The sequence below is a fragment of the Heterocephalus glaber genome, unplaced genomic scaffold (assembly GCF_053883595.1).
Source record: "Heterocephalus glaber isolate CG9 unplaced genomic scaffold, H.glaber_assembly_v1.0 deba00001452, whole genome shotgun sequence".
Classification (NCBI taxonomy): Eukaryota; Metazoa; Chordata; class Mammalia; order Rodentia; family Bathyergidae; genus Heterocephalus; species Heterocephalus glaber.
Window position 1 is genome coordinate 1,768,901 of NW_028258302.1, and position 17,186 is coordinate 1,786,086.

At 37.4% G+C, this 17,186-nt stretch overlaps 1 protein-coding gene across 22 annotated transcripts in view; it reads right to left on the bottom strand.

Moving 5' to 3' along the window:
• Nucleotides 1-17,077, bottom strand: part of Ccdc30 (coiled-coil domain containing 30) — a 121,284-nt gene extending 104,207 nt beyond the window's left edge. For 8 of the 22 annotated variants that reach the window (XM_087215164.1, XM_087215182.1, XM_087215170.1 and 5 more), the window contains exons 1-3: nucleotides 7,225-17,077; nucleotides 6,046-6,159; nucleotides 920-1,113 (exon numbers count right to left, since the gene is read on the bottom strand). In XM_087215164.1, the coding sequence (XP_087071290.1) occupies nucleotides 920-1,113; nucleotides 6,046-6,100 (249 nt within the window). In that variant the 5' untranslated portion in view covers nucleotides 6,101-6,159; nucleotides 7,225-17,077. The remainder of the gene's footprint in view (nucleotides 1-919; nucleotides 1,114-6,045; nucleotides 6,160-7,224) is intronic. The other 14 variants (XM_087215155.1, XM_087215157.1, XM_087215154.1 and 11 more) reach the window with 14 other exon arrangements.
• Between the last annotated feature and the right edge of the window lie 109 nt (nucleotides 17,078-17,186).

Below are 17,186 nucleotides of genomic sequence, written 5' to 3' on the forward strand. Positions count from 1 at the left end.
ACAAAAAACACAAACAAACAAAAAAAGCAAACAAAAAATATATATGTTGTCAAAAAAGACTAAGGTGACATATACACACTAATGATGGAAAATAAAACAAGATGTGTAAGCAAATATAATTTATATTTTAAATGAATGGAAATTTTCAGAAAGGGAAAATAAAAACTGATCATGCATGTATTTTAAAATGTTTAATTAAAAATTGTTGGTAATGGTAACAGGAGTATAGAATTGCGTATTTGGGTGAGATGACTCATTTTTTTATTCTACTTTCTTTTGGGGGGGGGTACCAGGTATCAAACTTGGGACCTTGTGCTCACCAGGCAGGCGGCAGAACCACTGAGTTAAATCCCTGGCACTATTCTAATTTATTTTGCTTGTATTTATTTAACTATGTGCTTTGAGTTTAAAAATCAACAAAATTAAAACAAACATTATTTCAAATATGATTGGCAAATAGATCAGGCCCTGCTAAATTCCTTGCAGGTCCAGAGCAAGTTTAATTTGAATTTGTTTCTACAACCAGCAGTACACAGATGGCACATGATAAATTCTCAATAAACAATAGTACTGCTAATTAATAAGTATGAAGTATTCTAGAGCTTTACATACATTGCTATTCCACTTTCATGATCATCCTGTGGAGTACTTGAATTGATGTCAGATTTTACAGATGTGGAAAGTGAGGCTTACAAAAGTTAGCTAACTTGTTCTAATACATACTGCTAGTAAGTGACAGAGGAAGTCTTTTTAAATCCAAAGGCTGTATTCTTAAACATGATTAAACTGGTTTCCTGGTATTTGAATGAATGAATGAATGAATGAATGTTTTTTTTTGTTTTTTTTTTGTTGAATGAATGAATGTTTAAATGAATGAACACATTTAAAACTGGCCTGCCCTTATTTGATTTTGGAATACCTGAGGGAATTCTTTCTGTAGGTTACTGCTCATATATTTTTGAGAGTCTGACTTGGAGTCCACAAGTTCCAATTTCCCCAAGGGTGTACTTCTTTCCACCAGTAAGTATTCAGTCTGTTCATTGGGGCCATTCACAGCTATTTTGGACAAGCCTTCTTCATACAACATTTCTTCAGATTCCTTTACTTGGGCTCCTGTTTGGAATAAGTAACAGAAACAAAAGTGCTAAAGAAAACACAGGCAAATAACTTGTTATAAGCAGTACTCAGGAGGCTGAGGCAGGAGGATTGTTGTGAGTTTGAGGCTAGCCTGGGCTACACAGAAAGTGCAGGGCCAGCGTGAACTATATAGTGAGAGCCTGTCTCAAAAACAAACACTTGCTGTAAGATGTACAGTGAGTTCTTAGATTTTTAAATTAATTTTTAAAATAAGCTACACTGATACTAACATTCATCTCTCCATCTCTCCAGAGTGTTTTGAAAACTTTGAGAAATAACAAAAAATAGTAAGAATAGGCTCTCAAAAGCAGCAGATATTCTTTCTGTTGCACAGCTTTAAAATTTTCATTTAATAAAAGGCAAAGGTATCCTTTTATGAAAATCTTTTTTTAATTAATTTTATTGGTACATTTTAGGTGTACAGTATAATGACATTCATCATTGGAAATTTGCACCTTTACATAATCTTTCTTGGTTCTTATTTTTATGAAAATCTTATTACGGGCTCAAATTTGAGTTTTTGTTCAACCCATATCTTTGTCATTTTATTGAGGACCTAATATGTGGTGGGTAGTATACTAAGGACTTACGATACATTTATCTCAATCCTTACTTTGGCTCAATAAAGATAGGAACCATTATTATCCCCACTTAAGGTGTGAAGATTGAAGCACCAAATATCCACATAACTTGTCCATGATCGTTCAACTAATCCTGCCAATAATTCTTAGTATTTTCAATATTTGGGTAGATAATTATTCCAGTCAGTACCCTGTCTTCTCAGTGTTTTCACCAATAAGTTCCAGCGATCTATTCTCTAACCTACCTCTCCCACCTATTCTAAAGGAATTCCCTAATCCTTTTATTACTAAAAACAGTATCCTCTCCCTCGTCCCAATTTCAAGCATCCTATTCTCTAATCATCTTTTCCTGTGTACTTCTAGCACCCTAGCTTGAGTAAGTTTTCCACTATACTGGGAACTATAATTCTCTGACCATAGACACTTTTTTTTGTTTGTTTTGAGACCAGGTCTTGCTAAGCAGTTCAGGTTGGCCTTGAGCTCACTATGGAGCCCACGCTGGCATTGAACTCATGGTGATTCTCCTGCCGCAGCCTCCCAAGTGCTGGGATCCCAGGTGTGTGCCACTGTGCCCAGCTAGACAATTTTCAAGGTTCCTTACTCTGCTCTTCTTCTCATTTACTCTTTCATCCAGCTTAGATCCTATGGTCCATCATTATAATTCCCCCTCAAAACATTCACAGCTCCCTTGCTCCTCTGCCCTTCCATTACACTGGCTTGGCAAAGCTCTAGCCTATTTAAATGCAACTTTCCATCTCTCCTGCACCTCACTCCAGCAGTCAAACACAGTTGGAGAAAACTGTACAAGCAGCACTATTTTGTATCACTTTAAATTTAGGTCTACTAATCCCAAGTGAACTCTTACTACTGCCCAGCAATCTACCTACATGTCCCTGGTCATTACTCTCACCTCTATAGACCTAGAACATTATTTCATCCCCCCTCTCTCACCTACTTCTCCATCCTCTAAAGATCTCCAAAGAGAACAACCACAAGCTCACCTTACCCAATCTCCCAGCTTCCGTATACTTTTCCCATTTGTAAAACTAATGAACTGTCCTTGCTCCTATGATGGGACCAAATCTTCACTCCCAGTGAACATTGGATCCCATTTCTTTTTATCCTAAAGACTACTTTCTTGGGCTGGAGATGTAACTCAGTGGAAGAATGTCTGCTTAGCATGCAGAAGGCTCTGGGTTCAATCCTCAAAATTGCAAACAAATAATGAAAAAATGACACTTGCAGCTGACTCCTCTATGTATTGCCTCAAACTTTCTTCCCAATTGAGCATTATAACTATTTTAGAGATACACTGTAATATCTTCCATCTAACAAAAACCATCTTCCTTCAACCTCACATCCCCCCTTCAGCTTCTGCCCCATTTCTTCATTTTCTTTATAGTGTTAACTTCAAGAAAAGATTAGCCATGCTTGTGGTTCCTTTTTCTCTCCTATTGCTGCTTTCCTGAATTCACTCCAATCAGGCTTTCACATCTAACATTCCACAGAAACAGCACTCGTTATGTCGTGGCTAGATCCAGTGGGTGGTTATAGGTCCTCATTCCACATATCTATCAAGGCATTTAACCCAGTTGTTCACATCCTTTTCTTAAAATACTTTATCCTTCTTCTTCCAGGATACCAGTTCTGAAGGTCTTCCTCCTGTCTTGCATGCCACTCTTTCTCAGACCCCTTCGCTGATTTCTCACCTTTACAATCAATAACTACAGGAACATCCCACAAACCCAGCCCTGGACCTTTTCTTCTCCCTATGTTTGCTCTCTGTATTATCTCCTGTAGTCCTAAAGCTTTATATCAGCTATATACTAATAACTCCCAAATTTATATCTCCACCTTGCTTGGCATTCCAGGAATATACACAATAGTTTGTTTGACATTTCACTCGGATGTCTAATATAACCTCAAATTACCCCTTCCCCCAGCTGCGCTTCCCACATCTACCTCTTCCATCTGACAGTTAGAAACTCCAATAGTCTAATTGCTCAGGTCAAGAAGCTTTCAATCATCAGTGACTTATCTCCTTTTCTCCCATCCAACATTGAGTACACTAACAAATTGTATTAACTCCACTTTCAGAATACGTCCTTTCATTAGGCATTTCTGCTGTGATAGACATGTGTTCCTAAAAAAAATCCCAAAATTGTACTTTGCAAAACTGCTCACTTATTGAAAAATAATAGGTTTATGAGGAAAGCTACTTAAAACTTTTATCACTGTATAACTAGAGTGTTGTAAAAACACTGACAATTCTAATAGTTATAATGGTATGTTTAAACACATTTCAAATTCTTAAAAAGTAAAGGAAGGTTGTAAAAAATATAGGACTTTGTCATTTTTTAAATTATGGTTGGGCCAGGGATTTAGCTCAGTGGCACCGCACCTGCCTTGCAACCTCAAGGTCCTGAGTTTGATCCCCGGTACCACAAAAAAAAAAAAATAGGGTTGATATAAAGGTGGGTTAAAGAAGGAGCTGAGATTGCAGAGTTAAGGAAACAAAGGCAAAATGCACAAAGATTGGGGATATCTGCACAATAAGCATTTCCAAAGCAAAACATGTGGCCAAACTGAACTCAAAGGAAAAAAGTGGGATGCATAAGATTTACAAAGTTATGTGCTGCATAATGATTCAGTCAGTGATAAATCACATACACAACAGTGGTCTCATAGGTTTTTTTTTTTTTTTTTTGATACCAAGGATCAAACTCAGGACTTTGTGCTTGTGAGGCAGGCGGCAGCACCACTGAGCTAAATCCCCGGCCCTCTCATAGATTTATATTACCTTGTGATGTTATAGCTGTCTTAAGTTTCTATAAGAACAATCTATAATGTTCACACAATGACAAAATCTCTCACAAATCATTTCTCAAAATGTATCCTATCATTAAGCAGCACACAGCTGCCTTGCTTGTAGCCCAAATCATTAACATGCTGAGAAAAGCTGTATGTGAACTCTCACATTATAATGACATCATTCTCTTGGTTATCAATCCCTTGTGAATTAATTTACATCCAAAAACAGGTTGGCAGCAGCACATACAGCATTCTCTGTTTCTTGCAATATGGCAGATTAGAGGCCTGGAAGAACCCTGCTGTAAGAATAACTAAAAATGCTGAAAGAAATTAAAGAAAACTCTTCAAATGTAACAATCATATGAATAAAAACAGAATGCAAACATTCAAATCAGCAGAATAAAACTCATACCCATGGAAATCAAGAAAGAAAAAAATGCAGAACATAATGAAATATATCCTATGACAACTTTCTGTACACCAGAGATTTGAAAGAAAATATTTTTTCCTCAATAGATCCTTGTAAAGGGAAGTCCTAAGAGAAAAATGATTCCAAATGGAATATCTGAGATGAAAGGAAAAATGCAGAATACACAAAATAGTGGATGTCTGGTAAATATAATAGTGATAATAATAATATTATCTCTGTCCATCTAATTTGTGGAGTTAAAGAGACTAGTACAAAGGGCTCCTCTCTATAATTTTTCCTGTTGTTTTGTAGTACTTGATACATATTTTATGAGACCTAAATATGCTATCAAAGAAGGTAAAACTATACCACTTTGGTATATTGACTATTTTGAGTTAAAGGCACTTGAAAACATCAGATACAAGATCATTCTGACTAGAAGGACAGAAGGAATTCTATTTCTCAAAAGCAGAAGATAAAATTCCCATGTGAAAGATTCCCTCCTCACTAAGTTTCTAAACTGCCCAAGCTGGCCTTGAACTTGGAATCCTCTTGCTTGAGCCTCCCAGAGAGCAGGGATTACAGGTATGTAAACATTCTTTAGGAACATTCTTATCACTAAGGACAGGAAGTTATATTAAATAAATCTGTATGCTTTTCTTATGAATCTGACTTATATCAATTCCTGAGCCCACCAAATGACAAAAACCATTAAGAAAATAAAAATAAAAGAGAAGAGGTAAAGTTTTGCGTGCCTACACTAGGTACTTTACAAAGTAGATGCTATGGGGAAACTACTAAAACTAGGATGTGATCTCTGTTCCAGAAGGGCTGACAGGGTAACTATGTTACAGTGTGGTAAGTGCACAGTAGACACTGAAAAAAATTAACACCTGCACCCTCTCACATGCACAATTCAGACTGTGTCAGAATATAGTAAGAAAATATACCTAAAACATAAGAAGTATTTTTCTTGGGATAAGTTATATAGTAATTTTCCCCCTTATTCTACTTCTATACATCCTCCAAATTTTCTTCAACTGTCAAGTATTAGTGTTTAGAATTGGAAAAAATAAAAGTTTATATTTTCACAAATAGAAAAATTACCGTTTGAGTTGGAGCTCTTTAAATTCACATCTAAGCTGTTCATGTTCCTTTTCATAACTATGAGAAATGGTTCTTTTCCTTCAGGTAAATTACATAGTTTGTGTAATCTTTCACCTAAAAAGAAAACAATGCATTTTCTTACTCTTAGTCCATGGCTTATATTTTAACTCTATTAAAAGTCCAGTCAGTGAAAGAGTCATTAGGAGATCACCTTTCTATCATAACTACAATCTGAGAAATAAACAGAAAACCCAGGTTTCCTTAACTGTATCTTTCTCACTTTCTCCCCCGCCCGACTCCATTTCCTTTCAATTGTCTTATGTTATCACAGACACTGTTTCCCATAATATACCTAACTACAAATTTTTGAGACAGTCATAAAGTTTTTTTCTTAGTAACATATCAAGTTTCAAATTAAGTCTACTTATATGTGTTTTATAAAATATCACAATACTGAACACAGAAAAATCTACGCAATAATTATGGGTTTACTGTGATGTTAAAACCAATGATTAATATGTTTGAAATGGTAATAGCTAATTACATTAAAATAACTTTGAGCAGTCTTTAAAAATAGTTTCTAATATGGCTAATATGACAGCTTAACAAAAGGTAACTTATGTAGCTAATATATATGCTCCAGGTACTATATTTAGGATGTCAAATATTTATTATCACAACCATAAGGGACTATTATACTCCTACATTACATGTGAGGGAATAGGCTTACTTAGAAAGGTAAAGGACGTGCTTTGTCACACAAGTAATAAGATAGGATCTAGAATTCATACTCAGATGGGGCAAAACCAGGATCTGAACTTTGTGTGTGCATGTGTGTTGTACTGGGGATTGAACCCAGGGCCTTTGCACTGAGCTACTTCCTCATCCTTTTTTATTCTGAGATGGTGTTTTGCTAATTTGCCCTGGGTTGGGCTTGAACTTGCAATCCTTCTCTTTCAGCCTCCAAGAGTGCTGAGATTATAGGTTTGTGCCACCACCCTGGCTGAGACTGAACTCTTGACTATGACAAATTGCTCAGAAGTAGACTACAAAATAACTGAATTGTTATGCTGAATTGTGTGGAAGCTTATTGGACAATTCCTCAAAATATGTCCAATAAGTCAGCTTATTCTAGAATGTCAAAATGTGGTTAATAGTAAAAAAAATTACGTTACCTACCTAAGTGCTAGATGATCTGGTAGAAGGAACACAGGAATTTCTTTACCACTTCCCTTTAAGCTTCAGTCTCCTCTTCTTTAAAACATCAAATCAATGATATTCATTACTAATCACAGTAGCTATACTTTACTGAATTCTGATTAGGTGCTAAGTACTTATGTGGAACATTTTGCACATACTAATTTGTGTGAATCTCAAAAAACTCTTTAAAGAAGCTATTTCACAGAAGAATTTTGAGCTCAACAAAGTTGAGTAAATTGCCCAAGCATACACAAAAACACACCCTAGGCAGTTTTCACCAACTTCCCTAACACCTGGGTGCCTGTTGAAGTTCATGCTCTATTATGCTATTCTGCTTTTTGTTCTAAAGGAGGTGCGTCATTAAGAATCTGGAAACTGGATTACCCTTGAATCACTAAACTTAAAAATCAACAAGTTATTTGTTTGAGATGTGGAAAGAGGTCCCCAGCAAACCTGTGTGAATTTATTAGCTCATTTAAAAAAAGACTATGTCAGGAAGTAGGTCGATCAGTATTAGAAACATCAAAAAGTGTAATAGTCAAAAAATTACATTACCCACCCATCTAAGTGCTTGGTGCTCTAGTCCTACAATATAAGAGGTCCAGAAATGTGGGCAGGTCTAAATAGTTCCACTGTGGAAATCTGGCTATCTCAGTCAGTGCTATAAGAATTGAGAATTGCTAAAGAATTGAGAATCATTTGTTCACCGAGTAATTATCTGATAAAAATTCAGCTTTCAGTGGAAGGGGGTATGAGGGAAGAGGATGGGGGTGAAGAAAACTAAGATGTATTATATACATGAAACAGCTCCCCACAAGGAATGTAATCATGATGTACTGCAAATATGTGCTAATAAAAAAATTTAAAACTGGAAAAAATAAATAAAATTTAGCTTCCCAGATAATATGCCTGTAAGAGAATCCATCTACCACTGGAAATATGTGGGATTCCTCTAGCAGTTGTATTTCTTATTGCCAATAAGTGGGTGTTTATGTACATACATCTTTATGAGTTCAGTTAATACAAGATCATCTTTGGAAAGCAGACCCACACTCAGAACACTGACTAATGAGGTTTCTAACCCTTCAAGGAATAGAGTCCCATGGAGAGTCAGTTCCTGACATTAGGATGACTTTATCAAGTAAATGAAAGCCACTTTGAATCTGCACATGACTCTACCAGAAACCAAAACAGATTGCTGCTGTTTCATGGGAAAAAAAGATTACATGTGAGCACTCTGAAAACTGTACAGTGATATTCAATGTTAATTTTGAATGTGCCAGTTTAATGAAAAACACTGAACAAAATCATAGGTTATCTGTAAAACTGCATGCTATTAGTTCTTATTCTTTCATCTCTTCCATGTGCTTCACTGTGAGTGTTTCTACATTTCTGGCAGCAGTCCTCAGCCTGTCTTCACTGTGCTAGAATAAAAGCATCAAACAAATAACAGGGTTTTCTTCTGTAGCAGAAAGGAGGCTGATCCCTTCTTTCTCAAGATGGTGAAGGATGTCTTTTAATTACACTTTTTCCCTTGATGGAAGAGATAAGCACATACATATGTATAAATGTACACACACACTACTGAGGATGCAAGAAATCTAATATATACACTTGTATGCCTGGAGTTAAGCTCTCTGCAAAGCATATTTTAGTTTTTCTATTAATTGATATGTTACCCAGTTATAATAAGCACTTAAATAGCTGACAATACCAAAAAATGTAAAGCTTTGAACAGCTATATAATTTCTTCTAGAGTAAAAATGATGACATGACACATACAATGCAAATTACAGATGATGGAGTTTCCTTTTAATACATGCTTTTTTGTTGGTCCAGTTTTGAAGTTTGTGATTTAATAATTCAAAAATCTCCCAAAGGGCTCTGGCAATATCATAAAGTCTGAAGAAGACTTTGTTCTTCCTATTGAAAAGTTAGAGGAAAAAAAAAAAAAAAAAGGAATCCCATGGAGGCTGGACAGAACTCTTAATTCTGTATTACCAAGGATTTAAAAGATTTTGTCTTACAATTTATGTTGACTTCTATATCATTCAGCTCTAAGACTTCTTTTTGGCAGTGTGGGCAGGTGCTGGCGGTTGAACCTAGGGTCTCATACATGCTGTATGTGTGCTCTACCACTGAGTCTCACCTCTAGCCCCTAACACTTCTTGATCTAAGACTGCCATCAGTATTGTCTTTATTTCTTTTTAAGGATGAAAATAATAGCTTGCACTATGACAGTGAGTTAAAGATAAATATCTGCAAACTGATGAAGCAGTATCTATAGTACTAGAACCACTAACTATGAATAGGAGTTGCTATTATAATCAAATACAACTTGAAGTTAATCTCATTCAAATTGTAGTGATGTGCATAATGATTGTTATGCTGTAAACAGTCTACATAATTATATACAGTTTTCATTTTTAAAGGAAAAATCATATTTTATTTTTCTTTGATTTGCTAAGTTTTTCAGACTTAGCATTTTTCACATTAATAGTTTTTTTGTGAGCAATATTTAGAATTATAATTATCATCTGATACTCATACTGAAAGAAAAAGGACATAAGTGTGAATCTTTGCACCTCATATTTCTTCCCTATGACTTATAACTAAAAATCTTATGACTAAAACCCTTCATCCATCATTAGGTCCTTACTCATATATTCCTCCCACAAGGTCTCTGAGCACCACACAACTACTTATAATTTTAGTCCTTATATCAGAGAGCCCAAGACACAAGGAATATATAGCATCCTATGATATGGAAAAATGGTTATACAACAGAATGCAAACGTATTACTATGTGAAATCCAGACACATAAAGACTGGAAGAAAATACATCAGTGTTGAAAGCATTTGTGATAAACTGATGAGATAATGAGTGATTAGAAAGTGAATTTTATGAGTTCCTTGCTCCCACAGAACATCTTCCTGTTGTCAGGGTAGAGGGGGACAGTCTTAGGTTGAAGGAAGTTGAAGAGGAGATGGAGGATACTCAGATGCTTGGGGGAGACAAAGTAGTGCAGGGTAAACAGGGCTGTTGAAAGAGGGGCTTGCTGGTTGGGTCAACATCTAGTGCACATCTCATCTGAGCTCTTCCATTTCACCATGCTCCCCCAGTCAGTGATCTTTAGTCTCCATTCCGTTTAGCCACTCATCCCCACAGCTACCTCCAAGTCCTATCATAATCCTAACTCGTGGTAAAAGCCTGGAATTCTAAACTTCAAATGTCCCATTCTGACCACTATCTTCCATGCTTCCTGCCCTGCTCTTTAAATTGTGATAAAATACACATAACCTAAAGCTACTATTTCAACCATTTTTAGGTGTACAATTCAATGACATTAAATGGATTCACAATTGTCCACCATCACCACTATCCATTTTTAGAACCTTTTATTATCCCAGTCACTCCAAACCCATAAACAATAACTTCCCTTTCTCTCCTTCCCTGACATGTAGTAATCATCGTTCTTTCTGTCTCTTTGACTTTTGACTGCTCAAAGTACTTTCCATAAGTGGAATCATATATTATTTATCTTGTATTGGATTATTTTCACTTGGTATAATGTCTTATTTTCCTTGCTAAATGTTCATGCATGTTGTGGTATATGTCAGGATTTCCTTCCTTTTTAATGCTAAAATTCCACTGTATATAAATAGCACATTTTGTTTATCCATTTATCTGTTGAGGGTTATTAGATTGTCTCTACTTTTTGACTATTGTTAATGATGCTTCTATGAGCATCAGCGTATAAGTATCTGTTTGAGTCCCTGCTTTAATTATTCAGGGGTATATACTTAGGAAAAGAATTGTTAGGTATGTAATTGTATGATTAACTTTTTATTTATTTTATTTTATTTTTATTTATTTATTTATTTTTATGATTAACTTTTTAAAGAACCATCAATAATCTTCTACTGGAGCTGCACCATTTGATTTTCCCACCAGCAATAATGAAGGATCCTGATTTCTCCATATACTTATTAACACATTTCTTTAAGTGTGTGTATGTGTGTGTGTGACATTTCAGTCAGAACTTAGTCATATGCCAACATCTGACAGTAAGGGATGCAGCCTTGTGATCAGTCACAAAACTAAATATCATATTTCTGTGGAAGAGAAGAATAAACATTAAAGGACCTCATATCCATCATATATAATATGCATCCTAATGAATGTAAAGTGGTTGCTGTCATAAACTTTACTTATCCTACAATGACAGTGAGACCTCCAGTGCCTGGTATATTACACCTGCTTTTTCTGGTTTGTTTCCCCACAATCTCATTATTTGTCAGTCAGGATGGTAGCATTTGTAACTTGAGTTCCTGCTGTCAGGCTGGCCCCATCCAATATGCTCTCTGAATGCACATCATCTGCTGCTTGCTCTCTGGAAGAGTTCAAGTCCCTAAATTTGACACCAGGAATTCTCCACAATCTGGCTCCTGCCTCTGTCTCCAGCCTCCTTTCTGCTACTCCTTGGCATTAGTCTTTTATGCCAGATACTTATTGATCCCACCATGCTTCTTGCAGTTCCTTGCCTTTGGAGATTCAGATCCCTCTCCCTAAAATGGTGTTATAACATCCTAGAACAACATTTTTTCCAGTGGATTACTGAGACCTGATGGCTGAGAATTTTGAAAATTCTAGTAAGGCAGATCTTGAGATAATATTGTTAGTTTACCCCTCCCCTCGCAGCTTAATTTCTAAGTTTAAAGCCAGCTACCTTCCTCATTCCATTCCCTGGCCCGAGCCCCATCTTCTACCCCAGGCTTTTTCACTCTAACCTTTTTTTTACCTTTTATACAAATGTAACTTAAAAATTACAGGGCCGGGGATTTAGCTCAGTAGTTTCGCCACCTGCTGCACAAGCGCAAGGACCCGAGTTCGATCCTCGGTACAAAAAAAAAAATTATAGCCATCTAGTCAGACAGGGTGGCGTAGGTTTGTAATCCCAGGTACTTGGGAGGCTGAGGCAGGAGAATCACAAGTTTGAAGTCAGTCTGGGCAACTTAGGAGACCTTATCTCAAATTAAAAAATATACAGGCCTGGGGATGTAGCTCAGTTGTAGAGCATCCTTGGGTTCAATCCCCAGTACTGTGCAAAAACAACCAGACATGTGAAATACAGCATTATGCAGTTGTTTTCCTTTTCAATTCCCAAAAGAAAAATACACTTTAAAAAAAAATGTTGAAAAGAATGCAGCAATGTGGGAAGTTTAAAAATATAAAGTTAAAAAGAAAGCCAAGATGTACATTATAACTATGTAAAAATGTACACCTGAGGAAGGACTGTACACAAAAGAGAAAAATTGTTGTTATGTTAGGACAGTTTCTCAACCTTGTCAGTATGACACTTTGGCCTGGACAATTCTTTGTTTTATGGGATGTTCTGTGCAAACAGTAGGATGTTCAGCAGCAGCCCTGTACTTCACCAACTACATCGAAAAGGCACATCCCAGAATGACAACTTAAAAAGGTTTCCATACATCACCAAGTGTCTCTTAGAGGGAAAGTCCCTCTCCACACCAGGTTTGGAACTGTGTTACTGTAAGAAAAAAACCTTTAATTTGTATTAACTTTGTCATATTGGAAGACAAGAGCCCCTTATAAAACAGCATCCAATAGCCTACTTTTTAGTATATGTGCTGCCGAAGCGAGTACAAATAGCCTACTTTTTAAAGAGTTAAAATTTACTCAGGTCTATTTAATGTGAAAAGTTGAAAAAAGCCGAATAGCTCTTTTTATTTTCTAACATAATATAAAAGAGAAAGTTGAATTTTCAGTAGTTGGAAACCTGAGCTGAGAATGAAATATCACAAATACCACTTCAATTGGCCTGAGAAATAAAAATGTCTAAATCATTATAGTTCTCGATACCTTTCTCAAATGTGTACTTTATATATTCTCAAAATAGTTTTATATTTAAACCTAAACAGTGAGGAAGAAATGAGTCAACAAGGAACACAAACTGTAAGACAAATTAAATCAAGCTTCCCAAGCTAAAATAAAATTTCATGGGTCCAAAATTAATCTTACAATTAATGAATTAATCTTAGAGCCCATCTATAAGTCATTAGATTACTGAGCCTGCTCATTTGCCAAAAAATACGTATTTTCAATCATTTCTTGTTTGTTCACATCAAACGCAATGTTTTCTGATTCGGGAACTGACATAAAGAAGAGCCACAATAAGTGTTTCAAGTATCTTTTCTTGAGCAATTCTATCATACGGTCTTTTTGGTTTTGTTTTGTTTTTTTTTTTCCGGTACTGGGGATCAAACTTGGGACCTTCCACTTGCGAGGCAGGCGGCGGAACCACTGAGCTAAATCACCAGCCCTCTATCCTACGGTCTTAAAGCTGAAATTCTCTATTATATAATAATTTCTGAATTATTTTTTCACAAGTTATAAACACATCACTAATATTTATGCCTACTTTAATATTTACCAAATTATAAACTAGGAACAACTTTCTTTATATATATAAAGCCTGAAATGGGCTTATACAACCGCTGATTTTCCTCCCTTTTCAAAACACACTAGGTTTTCATCAATTTAATGTTTGTATTTGCCAATGTGTACGTTCGTCACCATTCTAGTTTACCCCACAGAAAGTATGCCATGGCGCAGAGAAACACAGAAAAATTTCCCAGTGATTGTATAGCTGGAGAATGTGCAATAATTAGCCATGCAAAGCATCAGAGCAGGAAAACGGAAAAGAGGTGGTCTGTAAATGACAGAAGTGGTAGCGATGAATGGAAACGCAATAATGTGCAGTGTGAACAGGAAAGGGTGAAAATGGCTGTGGGATGAACAGATCGAAGAACTGGTGCTCAGAGTGATGAGAGAAGTGGATGAAGTTGTAGCTTGAAAGGCAGAAGGTAACTGACTTGATGACCTCTGACGCTGAGGTTACCAAGGACCTCCAAAGCTTCGTCCGGATTCAAGGTTCTGCGCGACGAACATCGGCCAAAAAAGCAGGAAACGGCAGTTCTTTGCTCACCGGCCTGCAAGTAAAAGTAAGCTGTGACAGCCTCCGTGGACTTTGTAGCGGCCTGGGCCTTGGGGAGCCGTCATCAGTTAGGGTGCGCGCCTCCTCACCCGTGAAGGGAGAAAAACAACGCCTACCTAACTCACCGAGCGTGTTCTAAGCCGCTCTCTAAATAAAAGCGGCACCTCATACTAAATGCCTTTGGCAGCTGAGTCCAGGAAAACAGGAAAACCCTTGCAGCAGAATCCCTCCAACCTGGGGCTAGAAATGTCCAGGCAGAAAGGCACTCCTCCTGTAGTTTCGGGTCATTCTTGGAAGAGAAGCGGAAAAGACGTGAAATGTGGAAAGGGGGAAGAATGAACGTTTTCCTTCTCGGGACTGAGTCGGAACTTCAGGAAGAAGACCAAAAATTTTCTCTTGTGTGCTGCAAAGGGTCCCGGCGTTGCTAAATTCCTGGCCCAAGAGACTACAGGGCCAGGTTCCTAAGGAGCCAGGGCGTCATAGCAACCGCGCTAGCCACACGTACGCAAAGGCGTCCTTCCGGTGGGAACCACAGATACGACGCACGGCATTGGTGCCATGGATTGCTTTTCCTGCCAGGACCGTTGTTACAGCGCACACCATTGGCCTTTGGGCCGTGGGGTGGAACTCTTTCAACTGCATCGTTAGTATACCTCATTCCATTGGCTCGGATACTGCAGTAACCAGAATACCAGTAGCTAGTATTTGCAACTGACATGCTTCGCCTTGTGATGGGACCTTCTAGTTCTCGAACGTGTTCCCGCCAAGTCATCCTTCAAAGGGTAGGGTACTAGGTCTGGAGTTCAGAATTTTACGCCTAGAATTGCCATTAATCACCTGGGATGCCTAAGGAATCACACTTTTGGATTTAATTGTAAAAATGAAGAAACTGGACTGGCCACAATTAACACAAAGGCTGAAGCCCTTAAGCACTAGAAATTTGGCTTAGGTGAGTCGTATCTCTTAATATGTAATGCAAAATAAAACTTTAAATCACAAAATTTAACAAAACTTCAGCATCATTTTAAATGCCACCCCCTACTCCCAGGCCAAGATTACACGTATTTGTCAGAACTTACTTTTACTTAGTTTTTATGGGCCTTTGCTTTGCTAGTATACCAAACATCATGTACACTTCTCGGTCATATTCTAGTTACAAATCTTTCCAAACCTTTGGTGGTTCTATGTGTTTTGTTTTGGTACTGGGGATTGAACTCCGGACCTTGCGCTTGCGAGGTAGGTGGCAGAACCACTGAGCTAAATCCCTGGCCCTGGTAGTTCTATACGCATTATGTATCTGGTTGGATCTTACCCTTATTTTATATAAGTGCTTCACCTTCTCCCTCTGGCAACAAAGCCCCTATATTTTTTCTCTGATCTAAATGTTCACCACCTGCAGCCCCACTTAACTCATTTCAACATCACCTCAAGGAAAGTTTTCTTGGTTCTCCAATTTGGATCAAGTTTCTTATTTTCTTTCATTGACTTATGCTCCTTTTTCTTTAAACATTTCAATTTGCTGTAGGCACACACACACTCCTGGAATTTTTGCTTGTGTAAACACTTTAAGTATTCTGCATAGATAATAAACTGAAGGAGGAAACACTTCAACTCCATGTGGTGATTTTTGAGCATTAACAAAACGGGTTTCCAACAAGATGTAATAATCATAAAGATCACTGCTAGCTTTAACTTTATCTCCACTGTACATTCAACAAAGAATCATCATCCTCGTGAGGCTATGAATGTAGGGACGAAAATCAGGCTTTTACTTCATGCCCCATCAACACTGCAGCTACTGCTTTTGAGGTTTTGTCAATTGGACCTGAAGTTCATTTAAAATTCATATTCAAATAACTGCTGCTTCCAGAACAGTCTTGGCTGCTGCAGTTATTTTTCCTCTGCTCAATGTCATACTTTGTGCTTTAATGAAGTATTTATCTTAATATTTCTGTTCAAATTTTCTCAACTAAAATTTATTGTATCTCTGTTGTCTATAGGACACACTGAATTACTCTTCCCAATGCCATGAAATATCATGAATTGTATGAGGCTGGGGGGAAGCCCAGGGGCACTGTACCACTGAGCTACATCCCAGGCTGGCCTCGAACATGATCCTCCTGCCTCAGCCTGAGTAGCTGGGAATACTGGCCAGTGCCATCATGCCTGGCATGAATTGTATTTTATTATTATTTAGCTGTGCTGGGGATCAAACCCAGAGCCTTGTGCATACTAGGCAAGCTACATCCTTCCCCCCTAAATCAAGTATTAATGTAGATAATAATGGTAGCTTTTCAAATTGTATTCTGAACCACACTACAGATCATTCAGGGGATACTGCATTATACTTATGTACTCCCAAACTTAGGAGTGAACAGAGCTTTGAGTTTTCAAGGATTCAAGAATGAAGCAGGGCCAGAGATTTAGCTCAGTGGTTCCGCCGCCTGTGTTGCAAGCAGAAGGAGCTGAGTTCGACCCTTGGTACCAAAAAAAAAAAAAAAAAGAATCAAGCAGGGCTCCAGCATGACACTGGCAAGTGTTGCTAAGTAAGAAAAAACAATAATCTCAACCATTTTCCTTTGTTGTTTTTACTTAATCCTCACAGCCAACGTGGTATCACTTTGCAGGGAGTATTATCCGCATGTCATACATGAAGAAAAAGATTAAGATATGTGCCTAAGTGGCATGGCTGGCTAAGTTTTCTCCACACCCCATACTCTTTACCACAGGACAGAGCTCACCAATTGGTCCCTGCCTGGTACCAGGAGGAAGATCATGTTAAACTCAAGAACAGTTCTACAATATTTGAGAGGTAAATCATTACTCAAATATAGAGCAAATCTAGGGCAAGAAGCAAAAGGTAAATGTAGTGGAAAGCTCTCCAATGTAGAGGCAATCTTCTATGTTTAGGGAGGTGCTTTT